The 23,426-nt window shown below is 37.1% G+C and overlaps 1 protein-coding gene across 7 annotated transcripts in view; it reads right to left on the bottom strand.

Moving 5' to 3' along the window:
* The window catches only part of ARHGAP15 (Rho GTPase activating protein 15), an 826,255-nt gene that overhangs the window by 780,302 nt on the left and 22,527 nt on the right, over positions 1-23,426 (bottom strand). For 5 of the 7 annotated variants that reach the window (XM_020984726.2, XM_020984729.2, XM_020984730.2 and 2 more), the window contains exon 2: positions 9,176-9,354. In XM_020984726.2, coding sequence (XP_020840385.1) covers positions 9,176-9,340 — 165 coding nt within the window. In that variant the 5' untranslated portion in view covers positions 9,341-9,354. Of the gene's footprint in view, positions 1-9,175; positions 9,355-9,695; positions 9,786-20,020; positions 20,045-23,426 lie in introns of those variants that run through there. The other 2 variants (XM_020984728.2, XM_020984727.2) reach the window with 2 other exon arrangements.

Here is a 23,426-nt window from a genome sequence, read left to right as displayed (position 1 = left end):
AGGGACTGGAGTCCCTTACTAAAAGTATGCAAACACTGAAGGGAAGAAAAACTCTGGGGAAGGGTTTCAGCAGCTAACACCTTTGAGCCAGCCTGTACCTCAGGAATAGGGGCTAATAGCCCATTTAGAAAGCCATTTCAAGCCTTTCACCAACCCCCAAGAGAGATGGGGTCTACCCACCCCCAACCCCCTAAATCTGTGTAGAGTACAAATGGAGTGAGTGTGAGTAGAGTACAAACTGCTCTTATAAGGCAATCAGAATGGATTTCATGTTTAACTTTTGCATTTAGTAGCCTAAATTTATAGTGATGCAGTCTATGTCATCAGGAACTGTAACTCAGGCAGTATGTGCTTTTAGACTAAAGTCTGGGCATCCTAATCAAACAGAAGGACTTAAAGGTTTAGACGGCAGTCTTGAGTTAGGGGGAAGAAGAAAGTTTGCTCTTTCTAGTCTGGCTAATGCCAATAGAATTGTTATCACATGAAGACAATAGCTGCAAATAGACCCCTCGATGCTGTGTTCACTCTTTTCTTTCACCCCTTAAACTCTAGCGATCCACCAGAATCTCATCAAACTACTTCAGCTTATTCTGCATGTCTTAGGAGCTTCAGCATATCCCAAGCTATATCTACAGAGGTGAAGTATGGACATGAACAATTTTCTAGACATTTGGGGGGATAGAAAGATAAATGGATGATAAAGATTCTGATCAATATCCAAGTATGTTCCCTTGAACTTTTCCCCTAACATTCCATTCTCTGGTTCATTTTGAAACTGTGCATATAGAAATAGTGCTAATTATAAGACAGAAATTATATCCTGTGCAAGAGGACCCAGGTGTGAATCTCACCTCTGCCACTTAATAGCTATATGAACTGAACAAGACATTTATCTTCCTAGGCCTCAGTTCACTTTTATGTAAAATGACCTAAATGACCTATAAAGTCCCTTCCATCTCTAATGCCATGATCATATGAATTTAGAGACAGATATTTAATCAAATATTTTGCATATACATCATGATGTATATGTTTTTAAAAATAGTATTTCACAGTGATAATCTCCAAAAAAAAAAGTCACTAAATGGTTATTGTTAGGTAGGGAAAGCTTATTTTACATAGATATAGGAAAAACTGTGAATCAGAATTCCCCGATCTATTTTTGCTATTTGCAGATGCTTAGAGATGGACAAGGAAGAGCAACGAAAGGAAGAAAACATGTCTTTGATCTTCACTTTCTTATCTGTAAATTAAGGTGAGGAATTGTCTCATTCAAACTAAATGTTTTCTACTGTTCTCTCATCTAATCTTCACAAGACCATTCTTTAACTTTTCGTATTTAATACAGTTTTTAAAATATTCTTCCCTGCTTCCCCACACAAAAGCATGTTTTAAATTAAAGTTTCATCAAACTTCATACACAGTATGTTTCCAAATGTTTTTTATTAGATTTCCAAATTATTTTAAGATTGAAAGGTATTAGAAGCAGGGAATGTGGGGGGGAAAACAGCCTGATTTGGAGGATGGTGGAGTGTGGTTGATGCCATATGGGGTATTAGGTAACCATTTTAATTAGCATATATACTTTCAAATGACTGATTATGAACATTACGGGACCTAAGATTTTGATTCATCAGTAATTCTCCTTTATGTCTATAGTAAGATTTAAAAATGAGACCTCTGGCTCTGATTCTCAGATCTCAGAGTTATCACATGCGCCTGTGGAATCTGTTTTACCTGGAATCTCTAGTACTGCTCTGCCCCCTTGTGCCATGATAGTGAACTCAACAGAATCAGAGTTCGCCTTCATCTTTGTACATGAACTCAAAAAAAAAAAAACCACCACTGTCACTTTTCACTTTTCTGGCAAGTTCAAGGTCAGTGTCTAGCTATTTTCAGCTCATCTCGTCTTGATCCATGCAGAGAAATGACAAGGTAACATGATGCGGGGTCAGCTGTATTACAGGAACCGTTACATAAACGGAGAAAGTGGAAATCAATCCTAGCTGACAGTGTCTTCAGGATAATCAGAGCTCACTCGATGCCGCTGTCAACTCCCCGGCATCAAACACCATGTTACTTCTGTCAGATCTATTCAATAAAACTCTATTCCCACTTTTAGCAAATAGCATTTTTTTAAAATGAGCTTGAATATCATTTTTGGTTGGACAACCTGAAAACGCTGGATTTGGAAACAATCTCCACCACTCTTTATCCCCACCATCTCACTGAAAAGACATTCTAGCTTATGATAACCGCGGTTCCTCATATTGGCACTGGCATTAGATGGAAGCCACTAATGTGAAGTGTGCCATGCTTTGTGTGATTTGGTCAGGCTTTTCCTGCGGACTGTTGCATCTTCTGCAGTCAAGTCAATCCCTCTATCCCAACATACCCTTCAAGATCATTCGCTGGAGCTGTGGATAGTTTTCTCTTAAATACTATTCTCTAGAATACCCTGTTCTTTAAAAAAAAAAAATCCTTTACTCCCTACCTTCTCATTTTTCCTAATGCACAATTAGGAACATAATATTTAACAAGATGTTCCCTGTTAGTGGTCCGTGCGTTGCAATGAGAGCATAAGGTATGCCAGTTTAGGGAAAGAATAGCTATTCCATCCCACCCACCTTGTGCTCCCATGGAACTGCCAAGCATGCAGTACTCCACTGAAGAACAATTTACCATAATATTAGTTGTCAGTAAATTCAAAGACGGAACTCCTAAAGCTATAAAATGGATTAGAAGCAATTTAAAAAAGAATTAACAAACTAGAGTAAGAGTATACTGTCAACAAACAAATGCTTCATCATAGCACTGTAATTTGGAATTTTAATTACCCCTCTGCTTCTGTAACAAAACAATGTCTGAACTGGCAGCTATTTGAATCTCTCACAGGTCATTGAGCATTCTAGTTAATTACTCTATGAATAGCCTGTTTTTCTCCCCTCTGGAAACACGTTTCTAATGGCAGTCAAGGTCTGACAAATGTGTCATCTACATAATTAGCTAGGAAGCAACACAAAACATTAAACATGCTTTGTGCCGACAACTATCAAAACATTTCATTTGTTGTCAATTATTCATTACTTTGTAGGTTCTGAAGGGGTTGTTATTATGGAAATAAGTCCAGATGCTAACAAGGTTAGAGTTTGGGATTCAAATTAGTAATCAGAGGACTAACTTTAAAAAATGTATCTCATGTACGTTCATAGCCCTGCTCAATCAGTAGGACATCACAAACAAATTTAGCTATGTCCAAGTTTCAATCGTCCCAGGCCCTGCACAGACTGACACTCCTTTGGAAGACCAGAGCTAGCTCTTTGAAGTGCCGGCCTCTAAATTGAACTAATAGACTTTTTCAACCTTTGGCAAGCCTAATTTGTGCTTAGTAAACAGAGTAAAGATTTTCACAGCATGAGATGATGTGGGATTGCAAGAGCAAAGGGAAATAAAAAGCACTGAAGGTTTTTTAATCTTTTTCCCCCAATCCTACAGCAAATTGTGGAAAGGTCAAAAGTCCAGTTATTAAAGCTTTTTGTCTGTATGGAAAATACACTGGACCGGTTAGCTTTGGTAATGCCTGAGCCTGACGTCACCTGCACTTTTACTATTTCTGACATTCTGACTCCTTCGTTATACTGGTGATATTGTGTAGGAAGGCAAGAGCAGGAGTATTATTATCTTGAAAGCTACACTTGCAAATGTAGATAGGCAGGATTAAAAGATATTCACAACAAAATTGACCTCTCCAGGCCAAAGAAAATGCCATTAGAAGAAACATTATTGCAAAGTACTATCTGTAGTTTAGATCTTGCTTGAGCCTCATTCCACCAGGCTTTAGCTTCTCCTTGAAAACCAAAATGGCTTACATGTGCTGTCCTCCACTGTCCCATAGCGATTAGGAACAAAACATTGTCCTTACAACGATGAGATAAAAAAGAGTTAACTGCGGATAGCAGCCTGTATAGTGAGCCCGTAGGAAGTAGCCTCAAATGAGAGAAACAGGACACAAATCATCTTTGTTTAGAACACTATTTTACCTCACCTAACGTACTTCTTTTGTATGGAGTGTTTGATTAGATCTCTGTACTGAAAAGTCAGATATGACAGACATATGCATATGTATCAAGGAAAGACAGAGACAAGTCTATCAGAAGAAATCAACAAGATGAGTTTTCTGAATCACCCGACAAAATAATATTGTGCTCTGGTGCCAGGAAATAATTTTATGCTGGATGCTGAGAATGCCCAGTTAATAAAGATGATCAGCCACTTGCTAAGAGGAAATAATTGTCAGTATCTATATTTTTCAAAGCAGGAACACATCAACATCTTACACTAAATAGGGCACATTAAAATAAGCCTTAATAATCTTTATGCAGAAGGAAACTAATCCATTTCCAGATCAGACGATCCACAGCAATAAAAGGAAATCATCAAACTAAAAACAATTTTAGAAATGGCTGCAGACTCTCATTTAATTAACATGCAACAGATAATATATTTATGAGGAAGTCAAAATATTTAGGAAGCCTATAATCCTGTAAGCCTTAATGTGGTATAAAAAAAAAAACAAATAAATGCAAAGTGTTACTGTTACACATGCCTGCCTGATCAATGGTTTTCACATATCGATCTATAAATGGAGTTGACAGTCTGTGTTGGCTGCACATTTTCCAAGCAGCTCTATTTTTGTACAAAACCAATACGGGCAATTACCTTTGTTGGAGATGCCAAGTCTTATCAATTCAATGTGATTTAGTGTCATTTTAATTAAATATCAGGATCCACTTCAGGACAATTTATACAAACAAAGCCTCATACTTGGCTATAAGCTTGATTTGAAGTAAACACGGACAAGCTCAGCAATCTCATAATATTTCTCCAAAACTCTACTAAACAGAAGGCTTATATTTTTAGCAATTTTTATGTCTGCCTTTTTGGCTAGCCACAACTTTGGCAAGTATTCTATGATCACAGGAATAAGGAACAAAAGAAAAGTGTTTCCTGTCTTCCCAATAACATATTTTTAAAAAAAGAAGAAATAAAACAACACAGGCTGTTTGGTAGCAGAAAAGAGGGCTCTGATATGTTAACATTTTTTAATGATGAGACCCCTAAGTCTCAATAAGAATACCAATAAAGAGATATGGAATTATTTGCATCAGTTATGAATGAAGTGATGAACTTTAGTTTGATTTAAGAGACGAAAATAGTGAATATTCATACAGCTTTGTGGAGGAGATACCAGCATTAGATGTAGAAACTGCTCTTGCTTGCTAAAGCCAGTGTTTGCAGTTTCATGATTTCCTCTATTTAAACTCTTCATTAATATCTATTCTAAACTGCCTAGTATGCTAGCACATTCCTATTATAAATAAGACCAACTAGAAAGCATGAGAAACCGCATTAAGCCTTTCAAATGAGCTAGTTGCTGTATTGCATATTAGCATTTTTAGCCTTTAAAGGGGCACAATTCACTTGCCTCTACATTTATACAAGCTGAATATTTTGCCTATCTTGTCACACTATGGAATAGAAGAATCAGTCCACCTTGAGACAGATAAATTCTGGGTGCTGTGGAAGTGATTACTGATTACTTAGACCAGTGAGCTCTTCCCTGTCGATACAGGTTACCAGATCGCTTCCACTGATATGCTCTGGCGCTCCACACCATTTCCCAGGTAGTAGTGATCAGACTGCTATTTTAATTTTACAAAGGCTTTACTCTATTGATCAAGTGAAAAATGATTACTTGGTATCTAAAGGAAACAGGAGACATATTTAATATATTTCTAAAAGATTAGCAATACAATAATAACAGGGACATTGATAACTGATTTCCTCCATCTAAATTGCCTCCAGGAAGTTAAGGAGAGAAAAATAGAATAAGCTTAATAGATGCACATACGCATGCACACATTTTAGGTGCAAATTAATATGGCTACTATACCCTCTAATATATTTACCTACTTGAATCTATGGATCAGGACACAGAATATATACTGATATGACAATGATACGTTATGCTCTAAATTGTGTTCCAAATCCCAAAGTAAGTCACTAAGTGCTTTTCTTATTAATCAATATATATATATATATATATATATATATATATATATATATAATTTCAGTAAACACATAAAATATGAAAATATGCAAGTCTCATACTGGGCAGAAAAGGCTAGGTTTTAATCTCTAAAATTGTAGGAAACACCCATACTGATGAGATCATAGTTTATTTGAATATTTAAGTATCTTTCACTTTTTTGAAGTGATTATCAACATTATTATCAACAAATACATGATGAATATACATTTATATAGCACTTTAAATTTTGCAAAGTGTTTCACATATCGTAACTCATTCGATCCTCATCACAATCTTGTAAGGTAGGTATTGTTATTATCCCTGTTTTAGAGATGAGGAAATTGTAGTCTACAGACAGTAACTATCTTGTCTATTAGTAAGTGCCAAAGAGGGGGATGCAAATTCAGGTCTTCCTCACTCCAAGTCCCTGTACTCTATTCATCACTCCACTTAGATGCCTCATAAAGCTTCACCTAATGACGACTGTCAGCAAGATGTTATCAAAGTATTTCAAAGTTCATTCTGGATGAGATTAAATCTATCACTGCCTGGTTCAAACAAAAGTTTCAGTTCACTTTGTACAGAAATCATGTTTTAATTGAGTACCTACATGCATTCATTATGAGATCTGCCACTTACTACTTGTGCTCATTGGGCAAGTGAATTAACCTTTTTGGACCTCAGTTTCCTCATCTATAAATAAATGTTGTTGCATTTGATGACCTTTAAAGTTCCTTTTAGCTCTGACTCTACTATCCAATGATCTCCTTGCCTTTATCTTCTACCTCTGCCACCAATACCACCACTGCCATCATCATCATCATCATCATCATCATCATCACCACCACCACCACCACCACTACTACCACTACCCTCTGCCCCAATTGGGCTCTTAGTTTGGCTTGAGCAGATAACTTTAACAGGCTTGTTTGAATAAATATGCCAAAATACTTTTCATTCTGTCAATATCTAGTCAGAAAATTGTGCATGGCAAAAAGAGATGAAAAGAACTGAGACAGAAAGGAAATTAGTGCCATGGCAAGCTTTCAATATCTCACATCTGAGCCAAGTTTTCTTGGTGAAATGACATATCCTAGCGAAAATACCCCTTTTATGTGATTATGCACTGAGTAGACATAATCCAAAGTAACTTTTTTCATTCCTTACCCAGAAATATACATGGTCCACACTAAGAATTCAGAAATGGAAGCTAGGATAATTACATCTCATTTAACTTCACCAAACTCTTACTCTCTAACAGTCAAGCATACAACCCCCTAAACTAAAGTTATGTAACAAGGTAATATCAACAATGAGAAACTGCATGATAAAATCCTGCCCAAAAGTGAAAAATGCTAATTTTGTCTCATTTAGCAGCTGGATACAGAAATGCTCATTAGTTTTAAGAGGGTTAATCCTTTTAACTTTTGCATATTGATATGCCAATTATGCCTAATTGTACAAGAGGCATCAGTCAAGGTAATAGTGCATAAACACATGAAAGTTATTAAGTACATCCCAACATGTAATAAAGTAGGTGTTAATTGGTAGCTGAGTTCTGCAGGCTATTGAGGTGGATAATTCATTGAGAGATGGATCACTTGTAATTTCTCTACATAATTCCTTCTGCAGTCTCATGCTGTGATGTTTTCATGCTTGTCAAAAACAACTGCAGCCTAGTGCCTTTTGTTAAACACAGCCAATAAAATATGTTAGGCATCATTAAATATACTTAACTTTTAAACTTTTTCAAAGGTACAGTTCTTACTGATAATACATTATAGCATTTGCAATAATTTACTGTAAACACTGTCTGGAGTTCAGGGCTGAGGAACATTGTAGTTGGTGGAAAAGCTAAGTCAGTTTCACCATGCAATTCCAGCCGATGATGATACTTTCAAATGAGAAAGTAAATAAAGGGAAATGAATCTCTCATTAGTTACCTTGATCTAAAGAGATATTTCTCACTACAGAAATATAATCATTGCCTTCCCAATGCCAAATTTGTCTAAGTCGGCTGAAGAAAGGATGATTAAAATCATATATTTCTCCAGTTCCTGAGAAGAAATAGCTGTGGGTTAATTTTGCAATTGAACTTGGAATGAAAAATGCAGAATAAATACAATTGGTAACAGGCTACCCAGCAAGTTTATTCCATTTAATAACTCAGTTAGGGATCTGAATATTTCATGGGCACCTACTATATTAACAGAACACCCAATTAATAGCCCACATGGTTCAGAAGGGTGACTGGGATTCAGAGCCTGTCCCTAGCTAACCCATTTCTTGCTCTTGATCTTGCTGTGAGAACAAAATAGATATGGAATCCAAAAGAGTGGCTAACATTGCATCAATAATTTTGTAACGTCATATGGCCTCAGCTGCAAGTTACCACCATTATGGAAGAAAATTAACCAGAGGAGACTCATAGCAATCAGTTCGTTTAGTAGCTCAGGATGAGTGCAGGGGCAGGGACACAATTGGCAATAGAGTTCATCTCCAACTATTGTATTTCAAATCTTTCTGATAAAAAGAATCTCGACAAAGCAACTAACCTGCCATACCTTAAGTAGCCTTGCTCCCTTGGTCCTTTACACCATCATCATATCCCAATGTCCAATAATTTTTACCTCATACTATTTGACAATTTTGAGAAAGGGACTCTCTTTGGGGGAAGATTTTTTAATTTTCAGTTTGTTCTTAGCTAATTTTAGCCCCTGGCTTTGGGAAGTGATGTACTGTATTTGGAAGTACAAACACCACATGCTAGCATAGCCTCATTATTTTTATGACACTGAAGCATGATAGTGGAGGCCCTTAAAACAAGTCAAAGGTGCTCTTCAGTCTACCACCAAATCCATTTTATAACTCTGGATTAAGCCCAGCTCTTCCTCTCACACTAGGGTGGGGAATGGGGGGGGGAGGGAAGGAGGTTATTATGACTATAAGTAGGAAAGATAAAACACATTACAGAAGCAGTTTTCTTATGCACGTTACAAGAACAGATACGGCAAGAGTAATTAGCTTTAAAATTTTTCAGCAGTAAAAATCTTTATGGTAGTAAACTCAGGGTATTCTACTTACAGGTTCAGTGACCTTCCCAATATCGGTAAGGATCATGGATTTACTTTGGCTCAGTCTGTCATGGTGGCTGTTGGCATTTTTGATCCTCATTTGTACAGCTCCTGTGCTTTGGTGGGAAGAATTCAGCTTTTCTGCAGAGGTATCAGAATTGGCAGAACTCTGCATGTTAGAATGCTATCCTGAAAAATTGAAAAAATTTTTTTATTAAGTATATATATTCTCTTAGCAGAACATAACATTGCCTGTTAATCATTAGGATAAAAAGATTTAACAAATGTAAAAGACAGCTTCTGAGTACTAAAGACCACAGTAATTACTTTGTAGTTATTCTTATCAATTAAGGAGCTTCTAACATGTGAAAAAATTACACAAGCTTAAAGCACTTTAAAAGGAGACAGATATTATTATTACTTAAATAAAACAAGCACACAGGACAGTGTCCTCCCCAAACCACGACATCAACAAGGAAATGCACAGAGGACAGACTGCTTTGTGGAGACTAAAATGCCAACTACATCACCTTCTAGGCATACGTTGTTGGTGGCAGGGGAAGTGTCTGTATTTTTGGTGATGTGTGTTGGTATTGTTTTGTTTTGTTTTCTAGAAAAACACTGAAAGATTCACACACTTTTGCTTAGCCCATTATATGCCCTAAACAAGCATACAAGCATAAGATGGTCATCAGAGTTTAGGCAAAAGTCTTTGGTCATGGAAAAACGCAAAGCTAACTGGTTCACATGAGTATCAAACTCATGACCTTGGCCTCATCATCACGCTTTTTTATCCACCCACGAAAAAGAAATGTAGCAGTGGAGAAGATTAAATTGTTATTCCCTGACCAGTTAGCATCTGCCAATATCACTGACTTTGCTGGACATAGGCCTAATGTAAAATTTGGAGAAAAGAGAGATGGTTATTTTTTTATGAACCTAGATATAAAAGATCAGTTTGGAAGAATTTAATGGTGCAAGAAAAACAATACAGAAAATGGCAAAAGAGACGAATCATGATTATATGTTCCCAGTGGGATGAACCAAGCTATAGACATAAATTGGATGCTCAGGGGAGAGCAACATAAATGTTGCAGGAAGAAAGAAAGTTTATATTTTGTCCAGTGACACTGTCTAAGCAAGCTTTAAGGGTATAAAAAAAATTAATAAATAAACCAGCAGTCAAGACAATAGAACACAGAAAGGGATTTCTCCTTTTCACCTCCCCTCCCTAACCATGAGACAATTTTAAATAAGAATTAAGCAAAAAGCTAAGGTGTTATCATGGCCTCGGCATGGGTATCAGGCCCTATCCTTCGAATCTTTGCCCTCAGTTCTTCAAGTTATTCCCATGCAATAGCTGATAGATTCTGCAGAGAGAAGTAAGAAGAAAAGGAACTAAAGGGAAAAAAAATAGAAGCCAAGTATGATGATTTCTTTTCATTTTCTGGGAATGTTCATCTCCTTCCAAGATAGTAGAAAGCACTAGTGGCCCAACTCCATTAAAAATCATCCCATCTTTACTGCTTCAAGACTTTTATTCGTTAGTTACCTTCCTATGATTGGAAAAGGAATTGGGAGCCCCTAAAGATATGAATTATGCTCAATGGACTCAATTATTTGATCTCCAGCCCCACCAGCTTTTAAGTGAATGGACTGGTTTTAGACACAGAGTTCTTAAGAACAGGCTAAACCCAATCATACCACCAATATTTGAAGCTTTACTAACAGGACAATCTCATGGGAAAGTGTGACATTTATGATGAAGGCAAAGTTTGAGAAATATTTTAAGAATAATCAGTTCATAACTGTAACCAGCACAAAATAAGAAATAAAGGAAGCAGATAAAGATGAAGTTAAGATTGTTAATAAAAGTAAAATGAATAAAAAGAAAAGCATGGTTCAGTAGACAGTATATTGGTCTCAAAGTCAAGAAAATGAGTTCATTTCCAGCCTCTGACACATGCTGGTTATGTGGCCTGGACAGGCCAGTTCGTCTCTCAGGGCTGTAGGCATTTCTCTAAGACTACTCTAAGACTGCCAACTGCAGAGACAGTGTCCACCTCTGTTAGTCAAAGGCATTTCCCGATTGGGGAGTTCCTTGTATCAGTGAAATCACAGGTCCAGTTCTTATCCCTGCCCCTACACAAAAAAAACAGAGGGGTGGATTTAGAGTCAGGAAGATACATACTCTCTCTAGACACTTACTGTGTAACTTCAGGCATGTCATTTAACCTCTCAGCCTCAGTTTTCCTCAACTGAAAAATGGGAATAATACTAACACCTACCTCACAGGATTGTTGTAAGGATCAAATGATACAGTCTCTGTAAATAATTTTGCAAACCTGGAAGTACTATATAAATGGTAGCTATTATGGTTGTATTAGGAAAACAAAAGAAAGTGAAGAATTCTAGGTATCAGTGAAGGTTTGGAAATGTTATATACCAGAAAATTGCAACTGAAGCCACAAATAAGGAGAGTGGACCAATTGAATAATGAAACCAAAGCAAGACTTAAGCAGTCCAAAGATCTCTTTAACTGGCTAACTGTGATTACATGAAGGAATTCTCTGGTAACCGGCAAACATTATTCCTTGTATTACACACATAATTTTCATATATATATGTACACATATACATATATAGTTTGGCAATTTATTATTTATAGTCACTACAGCATGCATAAGATCTTATCCCTTGGTCTAAAGGGACTATATTCTAGACTGCTTTATAACTGATATGAGAAATTGGTCAAAGAAAAAAGTCAAGCTAAATCTAATCATATATAGAAAGATAAATGATCATTTCTTTAATATCCTTTATCTACCAGTGAAGTGCATGCCAGAAAGAAAGCTTTTGTTTGCATATTATGATTTTTTTCTGCTATGTTCTTCATTACAAATCAGTTTCTCTCCATAAATAGCCCAATAATTAATCACCTGAAATGAAAAAAAAAGCAATGAATTTGATGATATTTATGAAGGTACCTGCTACAATAAGAATAAAATTACACCGTAGCATATCTTTGAGAGTGAAGTAATGAATAGTCAGTGAAGAGCCAGGTCACAACTCTAGCCTAGCTTTAAATGGTCTTGGACAACATTAAGAATGACAGATTAGATTCAAGTCTTAAATATTACTTTTTTGGAAAGGTGGGAGGAGAGAAGGGTGGAGGAAGTTCAGCATGTCTGGATTTAGATCCATTAATGCCTTGTAACTATGTATATAAAGCAAATACAATTTTCATAACATGGTAATATTTATAGGTCAGTATGCAATGTATATATATGTGCATGTGTATACATATGCATATGTGTATATATATACACAAATTAAATTTAAATAATGATTATTACATTTGTAGTGATTCTAATAGTGCTGTCATTCAGCAGTGTTGCAGAGGAAAGAACGTGATATTGAGATCCTTTCTCATTCATTGGGCCTTCAAGAATCTCATTCTATCATTAAAAAAAGTTCACTTTATCTTAGCTATCTTCCTTTTGAACTACTTCCATTTCCTGACCTTTAGAAAAACCTGGTTCCCATAGGAGTCACTTTACCCCTAGCTATTCTTTCCTGGCTTCCCAGAAGTCTCACCTAAATTCTCATCTTCTGCAAAAAGACTTCAATATCAATGCCTTGTCTAAGATTTATCTTCAATTAATATGTGTGTGCATATATAGAGATATATCTTGTTAGAACATACTAACTAACATATCATCTCCCCTGTTAGACCCCCCAGCTTCCTGAAAGCTTTTGCCTTTGCCTTCACTCACCCAGTACTTAGCATAATGTCTTGTTCATGGTAGGTGCTTGTTTACTTGACCTGACTATCCCACTTTGTTTCTTGCTCTTCTCCAACTCAGACCCTTCTACTTCAGATAGACAGATCTCGTTCTAGGCCTCTTATACTTTGCTCCTATCATTTCTGCACATAGGCTGCTCACTAGAAGGCCTTCCTCCTCCCATGCATTACTGTGCCAACAGATTTTTTTTCAGATCATATACTATATTCATATTTTCTAAGCCTTGAGTCTTCCCTGACTAATCCACCCCATTCTGATCACTTCCTTCATTTGTATTCTCTCAGCTTTTCACAGTTTGTTTAACTGTGTGTGTGTGTGTGTGTGTGTGTGTGTGTGTGTGTGTTCTTTTATTTTCCTCTCACAGTCTTATGTGTAGAGGATATCTTATTTCCAACTTTACTGTAAGCTCCCAGGGGACAGTAACTGCCTCTTCTTTCTTCTACTCTCCATCATTTTAGTGCTTAACATATTTCTCATTGTACTTTATGTGTATAAAAAGCCCCTGAGCACTGTCTCTTTGGTTGTCCCTGTGAAACATCCCCAGTTTTCTTGACATTTCTTCAGGCGGATAGCTTACCGTGGCAGGTAAACTAGAGGAGAGGAGATGGGAACCTCCTAAGTGGTGTCAGGGAATTAATCTGTCTGGCTGTTCTGTTTAGTGGGAATTTAATATTACAGAAGAAGAAGGCTAGGAGCATAGTGAGACATTTCTGTTCTAGGCAAATTGTCTTGTGGTTTTCTCCTTCACAGAAAAGTGGGAGAATAAGAAGAAATTGACAGTTTTGATTCTTGGAGTTCTCATCTCTGCCTACAGATTCCAAGTACCTGCAGGCTGTCTTTTGGCTTCCCTATGCCCCACAATTTCAGTACCTGATCCAGTCCTGCCCTTCCCAGCAGTGTCTCATGTTGCAGAACTGTCTCCTGATCCAGTCCTCTCTGACATGCAATGGTCAAATGACCTTTGCCACTGTGAATTTCAGTGTGATTAATCACCTTGTTTTCTTAAGCTAGCTAAGTGTCCAATTATATTGGATATAACATAAAATTGTTAACTATCACGTGCCACTATTAGCTACTAACCTTATTCTGTTCAACAAAAGGGATCAGGATCTAGGTAAAGTGTCTTAACCTTTAATAACTTAATTAAAATAATTATTTTCCTTTATAGTCCTATTTTATTTTATGAATTTAAATATTTCAAGAAGGCATCTATAGTCACTCTCTAGAGTACAAAAGGGATCAACAACATAAACAAGGTTAAGAACCCCTGATCTAGGTTACCATGTTCACCCTGGATGTTATGGTGTTTCATCCAGCATAATTGAAGTGCTAGAGAAGTACTAAGTTCTCAGTGGTTCTCAGAGAGTGGAAGGCTTTCTGTCTTCCAACTTCACCTCTCTCTGGCCTGCTGAGCCAACTTGTTGAAGTGGAGATATATTTATTGTGGATTTACCCACAACAAGTTAGACATATGGATTCCCTCTCCATAGAAACAGACAGAGCGTGATCAATTGTATACAGGGCTTTACCCTTAGCATGGGACAGGAAAAGTGAAACAATCCGTAATAGAACATTAACCATTCAGTTTCATATCCAGTACTCTCAGATCCAGGCAATTTCCAGATGGGCTGTTCCGAAACCAAGAGAGCTAAGAAATACACAGCTCAGTTTGCTTAGGCCCCGCAGAACTTCATCCAGCGAACAGGAAAAGAATCATAGATGTTACAACACAATTCACAACGAACAATCAACTCATGCGTTCAAAAGGTCTGAGTTATAGATGAAGACTCAGGAAATGCGGAGATTGAAACATCCCTCAGCACGGGCTCACAATCTGGTGCAAAGTAGAACTCCTGAAGGCTGGTGCTTTTTACTGATAGAGACCTCTGCTTTTCTCCATTGCCAGCTAATGTTTATGGCTCCTGCCATTCCATCCTGGCATCTTTCAACTCAAGTTTTTTTATTCCTGTTTCTGGTGGCTGGGCTACACATATAGCATATCTCTTCTGTCCATCTAAGTTCAGTGATGCTAGTTACAGTATCTCACCCTTTGTTCCTACATCCAGTCACTTCTATTTGCCATTCCTCCACCATGGAGCAAAAACCCCAACAATTTTACACAATGGGGAAGCAGGAAAGGCACACAGAGCAAGGGGGGGTGCCACAGATTTATAAGCAAAAGGGCAGCTAGGTGGTGCAGTGGATAGCGTGCCAGGCCTAGAGTTAGGAAGGTTTATCATTGAAAGTTCAAATCTGGCCTCAGGTACTTACTATGCTGAGTGACCCTGGAGAAGTCACTTAACCTTGTTTGCCTCAGTTCTTCATCTGTAAAATGAACTGGAGAAGGACAAACCACTCCAGTATCTTTGCCAAGAAAACCCCAAATGGGGTCACGGAGAGTCAGACATGACTGAAAAATGAACCTAGTCTATCCACTCATTTTACAAGTGAAGAAACTAAGGCCCATAGAGTAGAAGCAACTTGCCCAAGGTCACACTAATAACAAATGGTTTAGCCAGAATTTGAACCCAGCTCCTCTGTCTTCAAATCCAACCTTCTTTTGAATGATTCATGCTGTTTCTCAATAAATACACAGAAGGCAAGGTTACCCCACCCTTAATCCAATATGTCTTTAGACTCTATGTTCTTTTGGATTATAGGATCCTGGATTTAAAGATGGAAGGGACCTTAGAAGCCATCTAGCTCATCCCCCTCATTTTACAAATAAAAAACTTAATACCCTTAAAGTTAAGTGACTTTGCCAAGGTCACACAAGTAGTAAATAGCAGACACAAGACTGAACATGGATCAACTGGCTCTAATCCAATACTCTTTCCACTGTGCCATACCATGCACCTGTAAATCCAAGAGTTGTGAGAACCAGCTGCCAGGGGAAAAGGGAATCTCAGCTGCCTGAGTTCCTCTGGATCAGAGATCCCAGGGTCTAGAAAGGTCCTCAAAATTTCCTTCATTATAGATAGCCTGCCTCCTCCTTTTGCCCTCCAGCTGACCCTAGAAATGCTTCCTTTGGGTGTGTGAAAGTAATACTAATTACATCCACTTAGAAGAACTTCTTTCCATTTAAGCCAGGCCTCTACAATATGGGGCCTGCCGAAGGATTTCAGGCAACCCAAGAAAATCGTAGAGTTGACACTGCCCACTCTCCTGTTTGTCACATGGTTCACGGCAACCCAACCACCCTCAGTCTGTCTCTAGTGTAACCTCTCTGCAGCCTGAAGAAGTTTACAAGTTGTGCAGGTCCAATTTAAGCCTAACTACCATGTAACACAACCATCAATCATGCATTTTATTAAATAGGTCAGATTAACTTTGTTGTAAATTTCATCTGATTGTAACATTAAAGTTAGTCAGCTTCACAGTCTGTGGCTCACAATATGGACATAGTTTTAAAGCATGATCATCTTCTACTCCTAACTTATCAGTCAGGGAGACTTCCCATACTTAAATAGGTCTTTGTCTACAGTAGGAACTATGCATATCATAGAGACTACAGAAATGGAGGTTGAAGAAATGAACAAAACATCTGAAAGCTTAGTTTGCTTTTCGTATGTTCCACCCTGGTCCAATTCCTTTACCCCCTGAAAAATCCATTCAGCCAAATGAATCCCTCTGAACTGGAAATTAAATATAAATCTCCTAAGACTGGTTTTTCAGTTTTTCTGGGCTTCCTGATTTTATACATGCCAGGAGAACAAGAATAGTTTGTGATATTTCAATACTTCCACTTTCAATACTCTCTTAAAAACAGGAAACAAGAACTAAAAGACACTTGAAAGAAACCAGACAAACTTTTGTTCCCCACAACAAATTTTATCCCCTTGTAATTTGGGGCTGATTTTCCCACTCACAACACAAGTAATGGGAGTGAATGTGATGCTTTATCTGTTCACAAATTTAAAACATTGCTCCTCGGATAATTGGTTGAACTATGTTAATTATGCTGGAACTTGGCTGCATGCCATCTTCAGGGGGGAAAGGGCCTTTTCAAACACTCTTTCCCCTAGAAAAGATTTAAATAAGTATTTAGAGGGAATGAATAGCATAGAATTTGTGGATTTAGGAGGGATCTTAGAGATTATCCTATTCACAGAAGAAGGAATTGACACTCAGTGGATGAATGATCTGCTCAAGGTCATGTAGCTAGTCAGTAATTTATAACAGGGGAGAAGTCAGGTCTCCCAAATACCAGCCCAATGGGGCTCCCTCTCCACCATACTGTTTCCCAGACATCATTGATCTCTTCAGAGCCTATAAAGCAAACCAAGTGTTAGCTGAGTGCCTGGCACACAGTAGGTGCTTAATAAATATTGATTGATTGGATCATAGGGTTTGCAAAGAGACAGTCCTTTGTAAATCATGGCCAAACCCTAAGTTTTAGAGATAAGGAAACTAAGGCCCAGGGAAGGTAATAGGATTTGACTAATATCACATAAATTGTGAGTAATAGGGTAAGGCTTCAAACCCAGGTGCTGTAACACACAATCCAGTGCTCTTTCTATTACATTATGTTATGTAAACCAGGGTAGTATATAGGAAAAAAATGGCACACTTGAAGTGCATAACAGGCGTTTAATAAATGCTTGTTGAATTGTTGAACCAAAGTTTGTGCAGATTTTTGTGAATGCTCTTCACCTCCCATTTTGTCCCGCTTTGTGAGTACAGATTCCTCTTCTTCCATCTACCACATCTATGATCCTGTACAAGTCACTTGAGCTCTGTAGGCCACAATTTTCTAATCAGAATGAGATACACTGGAGGTTCCATTCCAGTCTAAATCCATGATCCTATGATCCCAAGATTTGCTCAAAGTCACATGATCTATTAGTAAGTATCAGTGCTGTGAAATGAATATTGGTCTCCTCGAGCTGAACTCCACTATTTTGCCTTTATTAATACAGCTCATATTTAAGACACCAGGCACATGTGCACACACGCACACATACACACACACACACTAGTACCATGCACTAGTACTAGTACCAGGATAAACACATATAAGACACTCAGTAAGTATTTTCTGACCAACCAAAACCAAAAATTAAAACATAACTTAAGGAAGAAGCTAGATTGAAAACTGAGTGCTGAAGGAAATTGTATGAACACAGGCAAAACGGATTCAATTGTCATAGTGTTAAATAGGGAGAGTCTGCATCTACCTGAACAATAGATTCTCTTGCACTTCCTGTGGTGAAAGCAGCATGATATAACACTTGTTAAAGTGTTATAAGTTAAAGTCTAATCTTAGGTGAGAAGGAAATTTTTTTCAATCTTTCTCTAAGATCACTAGAGGGAAAGTACTGAGTTAAAGGAGTTTCAATAGAAATAAAAAGATTCAATAATTTGTTTTTCATTGTCTGAAGGGAATAGAATTATCGGTAGTGACCCTGACCAAGCTATATTATAAATGCAAAGAATATTAATTGTAAAACTTATAAAATATATTTCCATCAGTAAATTGTCAGTTCCTGACTTTAAAATGATTGATTATTCCCCTCCTCCTTATAAGAGAATTCAGAAGTTTTGGGAAAGGAACCTTTTTTTAATTCTCTTTTTTTTAAAAAAAAGTAACATTTGCTAGTAGAAAGACCAGCTATCTTTAGATAGGGTATATGTTATAATATTAAGAAGGAAAAAATCACCTTAGGTACTATGAGGCATTGTCCCACAGCAGAAATTACTCCACATTTGGGGTTGGAAAACTTGAGTTCAAATTCCTGACTTTGCTACTTCATAGAATAATAGCTCTAGAGCCAAAAGGAACCTTAGAGATCATCTTGTCCAACTCCCTCTATGTAGTGACTTGCTCAACAAGGATCCCAAAGGTAGTAAGTAGCATGATCTGAACTGGGCAAGTGAGTGCCTCTTTGGAGCCTCAGTTTCCTTATCTGAAAAATGAGGGGGTTGAACTAGATGAGCCCTAAGGTTCCCTCCAGCTCTTTAATCTATGATCTGGACTTTTTGCATGACCCTGAAACACCTTTTTTTCCACTGTGTTTGGCTACGATTTTATTTAGTGTTTCTGTGAAACAGACCTCCCTTTAAGGAAGTATTCCTCTCACTGAAACTTGTGGAATCAAATTCAATTCTAATTCAACAAATATCTATTATGTAATTACTATGTGCAAGGCCCTGAAGATGTGAGGATAAATTGAAAACAAAAAAATTCTGCCCTCAGTGAAGTTAACTTCTGCTAAGGAACTGTATGTATGCAGATAAGTGACAGGAAAGTATATACTAAGGGTGTGCCTCCCAGATGTTAGGGCAACCTGTTCTTGCTCTAGACAGGAAGTACCGGCATCTAAATATATACTGCAGGTACCAGGCAACCCAATACACAAATACAGTTTTTTAGAAAATCCATTCCTATTCCCTGCAAAGATTTTATGATCATATGTAGTAGGGTGTCATTTTCTTTCTTCTTCTACTCCCCCTCCCCTGCCAAAATGATTCCTGACTGTGGTAGCTATAGTAATGTGTGGCATAACCTCTGTGCTCTATTCTCCCGACAGGTCAGTAATTAACTCACATTACAATTGTTTGTTGTCTCCACTCTTGCAGCCATTTACCAAAATAACATTTTAATTCCACTTTCCTTCCAGTTCACTTTCCTTTTCTTTTTCTCCCTATGGTTTCTACATCTCTATTAAGTCTAATTTCCCCAGACCACTTCCAGAATGCAATAAAACTCAGTTTCAGAAATGTCAAACATAATAAGAAAGGAAGATCATGGTAAAGAAATTTGACCATAGCCACCCCTTTGGGTGTCATTGTCTGGGCTGTACAGGTGTTACATATAGGAAATAAGATAATAAGCCTTCTCATGTATGCAGCACATTGAATTGGGGGGGGGATCCCTTTGAGCATAGTAGTTACCAAAGACCAGCAAGACAGTTTTATGGTAAGGTCTGCCACTGTTATTTTCAATAGATGGAGACAACTTAAGGAAAGAAAAATGGGAACAGGTTATGTAAATTGTATAAGCAGGGTTGACCCTGCACAAAATTGTGAAGTATAGAATCTATTCCTACTTCCAGCTTTTTCGCAGAATGACTGGAGTGTTCTCCTTCCTCACATCTCCCTCTTAGAATCCCTGGTTTCCTCTTCTTCATGGTGGTGTTCTAGCTATCTTCTATTTATAATCATCTGTCTTCTTGTTTGTATCCCCTAATAAGATGAGATACAGGATACAAAATAAAGGACGGCTTCATTTTTATACAGAGAATTGTCATTCATTCATTTCCATTATGTCCAACTCTTCGGGAGGGACCCCATTTGGGATGTTCTTGGCAAATATTCTGGAGTGGTTTGCCATTTCTTTCTCCAGTTTGTTTTACAGATGAGAAAACTGAGGCAACAGGGTACAGTGATTTGGTCAGGGTCACACAGCTAGTAAGTGTCTGAAACCAGATTTGAACTTATAAAGATAAGACTTCCTGACTCCAGGCGTGACTCTCTATCCACTGTGCCACCTAGCTGTATTCAACAGAGAATAAAGCAGTCAAAAAATATACGCAAGATACAAAATATCCTTTGCAACAGAATCTTGCACATAGAAGGTACTTATTAATTGCTTGTTGAATTGACATATGTACAATTTATCTCTAGCTCCCTTCACCTCCCACTTTGGCCCCATTTCTCTACACTCTACATTGCAACCTTACCAAAGATACCTAGTACTCACTTGTGGCCAGTCTGCTCACATCAGATCTGGAGTATTATGCTCAGTTTAGAAAGCCCCATTTTAACTTTCTCCTCAGTTTTCAACCAGCTAATCCTCAAGCTTGGCTTGCCAGGTTTGTCACTCATAGATTTTGTGTCTTAAATCAGAACCTCTCATACTTAATGTCTCACTTTTTACTTGTGAGATACAAACCCACCAAATCTCCCATATGATATCAATAGTATTCATTTGATCATCCTGTCAATTTTCATACAATTACATGATTTATTATTTTATGAGTTACAGCCTCTGAAGCCTTAAATGTTATCATTATGACACCCTGAAGCCATTTTGAAGTTTTCAGAAAGGATCTTTTCTGTGTCCCTTACAATTGTGTTTCTTTATACATGAATTTTTAGCCTTGCCCTATGATTTTCCACTGTACCCTCAAAATCTCAGAGTAGCATCTATCCTTTGCCCTCTGTATACCTACACAGCCCAGATAATGGCACCCAAAGGGGCAGTATGGTCAAATTTATTTACTGTAATCTTCCTTTCTCACTATGCTTAACATTTCTGAAACTGAGTTTTATTGCATATTGAGTCATTTTTTTGCCTGTTATATTCAAGTATCAATGGTGGAAAATCAGGGTGGACATCTCAACTTCATGATGATAGCTTGTCATGTAAAGAAAAAACAGCTATACCACATAGTGGCCATAGACTAAAGGTTAGAATCAGAAAATTGCTAGCAAAGAAATAGGGCTTCAGAACTTCAGATACAGGGAGGAGTAGAGCACCTATTCTTGTCTTGTAGGATGCTCCCAACCTTTCTTTCTTTGGTTCTTTCTACTACCCAGTCCACTATGGAACATGACAATCATTCTGATCAAGCGCAGTTGTCAATCTGACCTTGGCTCACTTCAATTCAAGGGATTCCTTGTTCTTACACATATATATATACACATAGTGCTTATTCTAAAGGTCTGTTCATCTCAGCAGATGACTAGTCAAAGGATATGAACAGTCAGTTCACCAAATCAGTCATCCAAATTATTAATGACTATGTGAAAAAAAATGATCCAAATTACTAACATTAGAAAAAATGCAAATCAAAATTATTACAATGTGGCACCTCACACCTATCCACTTCACAACCATAAAAAAAAAAAAAAAGGAAAATTGCGATTGTTGGGGGATATGTGCAATGACAGGAATATTAAAACATAACTAGTGAGCCCTTTCAAGAAAGCAACTTTCATTAGAGGCTAGTAGTATCACTGGTCTGTGGATTACTGCAGAGGTGGATAAAATAAAAGCTTTTTTGTAATTGAATACAAATATTGGAATATAAGTTCATCTCTGTCAGGGCCACTAAAAGCATTTTTGTGATGATTTTAGGAGCAGGCAGGACAAAGGATAACTTTCAACATGGTTCTTATTTCTTCCTCAGGGTCATCTCTATATTTGGAAAATTTTCATTCCTTACAGTTTAGAGATTATGAGCACTTGATATGGAAACATCTATGAAAAACATTCTTTAAAAAAAATTCTTTTTTTTTTTTTAGATCAGTGTTTTTTTTCTGGGCAGCTGATCTAATGGCCTAGGTTCACCATGGTTTATTTAGTGAATTCTTAAGGTTACTGTGAGGTTTATACTTGTAGCATAGGAATTTGTTGTCTTTTGCTTCAAGAAAAACAGCAAACTTCTAACGTATAATTCTAGCCACCAAGTGTATCTTGCTAGGTATTTCATAGGTACTCCGTTTTTGCACCCTTCAGTGACATGTTCCATAGTTTCTATTATTTCTTTGTACAATCTGCATTGAATAATAAATTCAGGCTCTGCTTATAATGTGTAGTAATAAGACTTGGTCCTAAATTGCCCTCTCAAGCCTTTAATTTCATAAACAAAATCATGTGATCTGGCCTTTTTTTTTTATCACTTCTTTAACTCCATGTTACTGAATGATTTCAGATGAATGTTGCTGATAGAGGGCCTATTCTTCAAAAAGACATTTCTTAGGCCCCATCTATAGTTAATTTTTTTTTATTATATTCAACAAATTCAATGGTGTACATGAATTGTCAGCTTATATTATTGATAGATTAAGGGATATTTATTAGTTTCCAAAGAATTTCTGTACATTTTTCATATGAACTGAGAGTTTCTGCCAATCTTCTTTCCCTTTTTGTGATGAAGTTCTAATATTTCCAAAACTGCAATATAGCAATGGGATCTGTGTTTCATTAATATTACCTGGGTTTTTGTTAGCTAAATTCCAAATCTATTAGGTTCCATTTTATAATTCTGAAAGTGTTCTTTAAAACTGACATCATGTAGGTGTTAATTGCTTTAAATATATTCTTCCTAGTGAACTTGTATTTCAGCAAGGCAATATCCACATTCTCTTTCATCCTTGATAGATTTATACCGAATATTTCTTGCCTTGGAGGGGGCCATGGTATCTATAAGTATACCTTCATCCAATGGTTCATTTTGATTTCTAGACTCAAGCTAGAAGTCTTCAGTCTCTATGTTTTCATATTGCACATTAAGAATTCTATTCTTTGTAAATCCAAATTACATTTTACTATCATTGAAGAAAGATTCTGAAAGATGGAGAAAATACTTAAATATATTTTTAGTGGACATATGTAATTTGGTATCATTTATGTATAGCAAGTGATTAAGAAGATTTTTTTTGGTGACTTTACATCATTTTTTTCCCCTCAACATCATCCTATGGTGGCATATTTAAGTAAAGAACAGT

Source organism: Phascolarctos cinereus, unplaced genomic scaffold (assembly GCF_003287225.1).
Source record: "Phascolarctos cinereus isolate Bilbo 61053 unplaced genomic scaffold, phaCin_HiC Scaffold_726;HRSCAF=1367, whole genome shotgun sequence".
Classification (NCBI taxonomy): domain Eukaryota; kingdom Metazoa; phylum Chordata; class Mammalia; order Diprotodontia; family Phascolarctidae; genus Phascolarctos; species Phascolarctos cinereus.
Note: the sequence above shows the minus strand (reverse complement) of the source record. Positions and strands in the feature narration are given on the sequence as shown.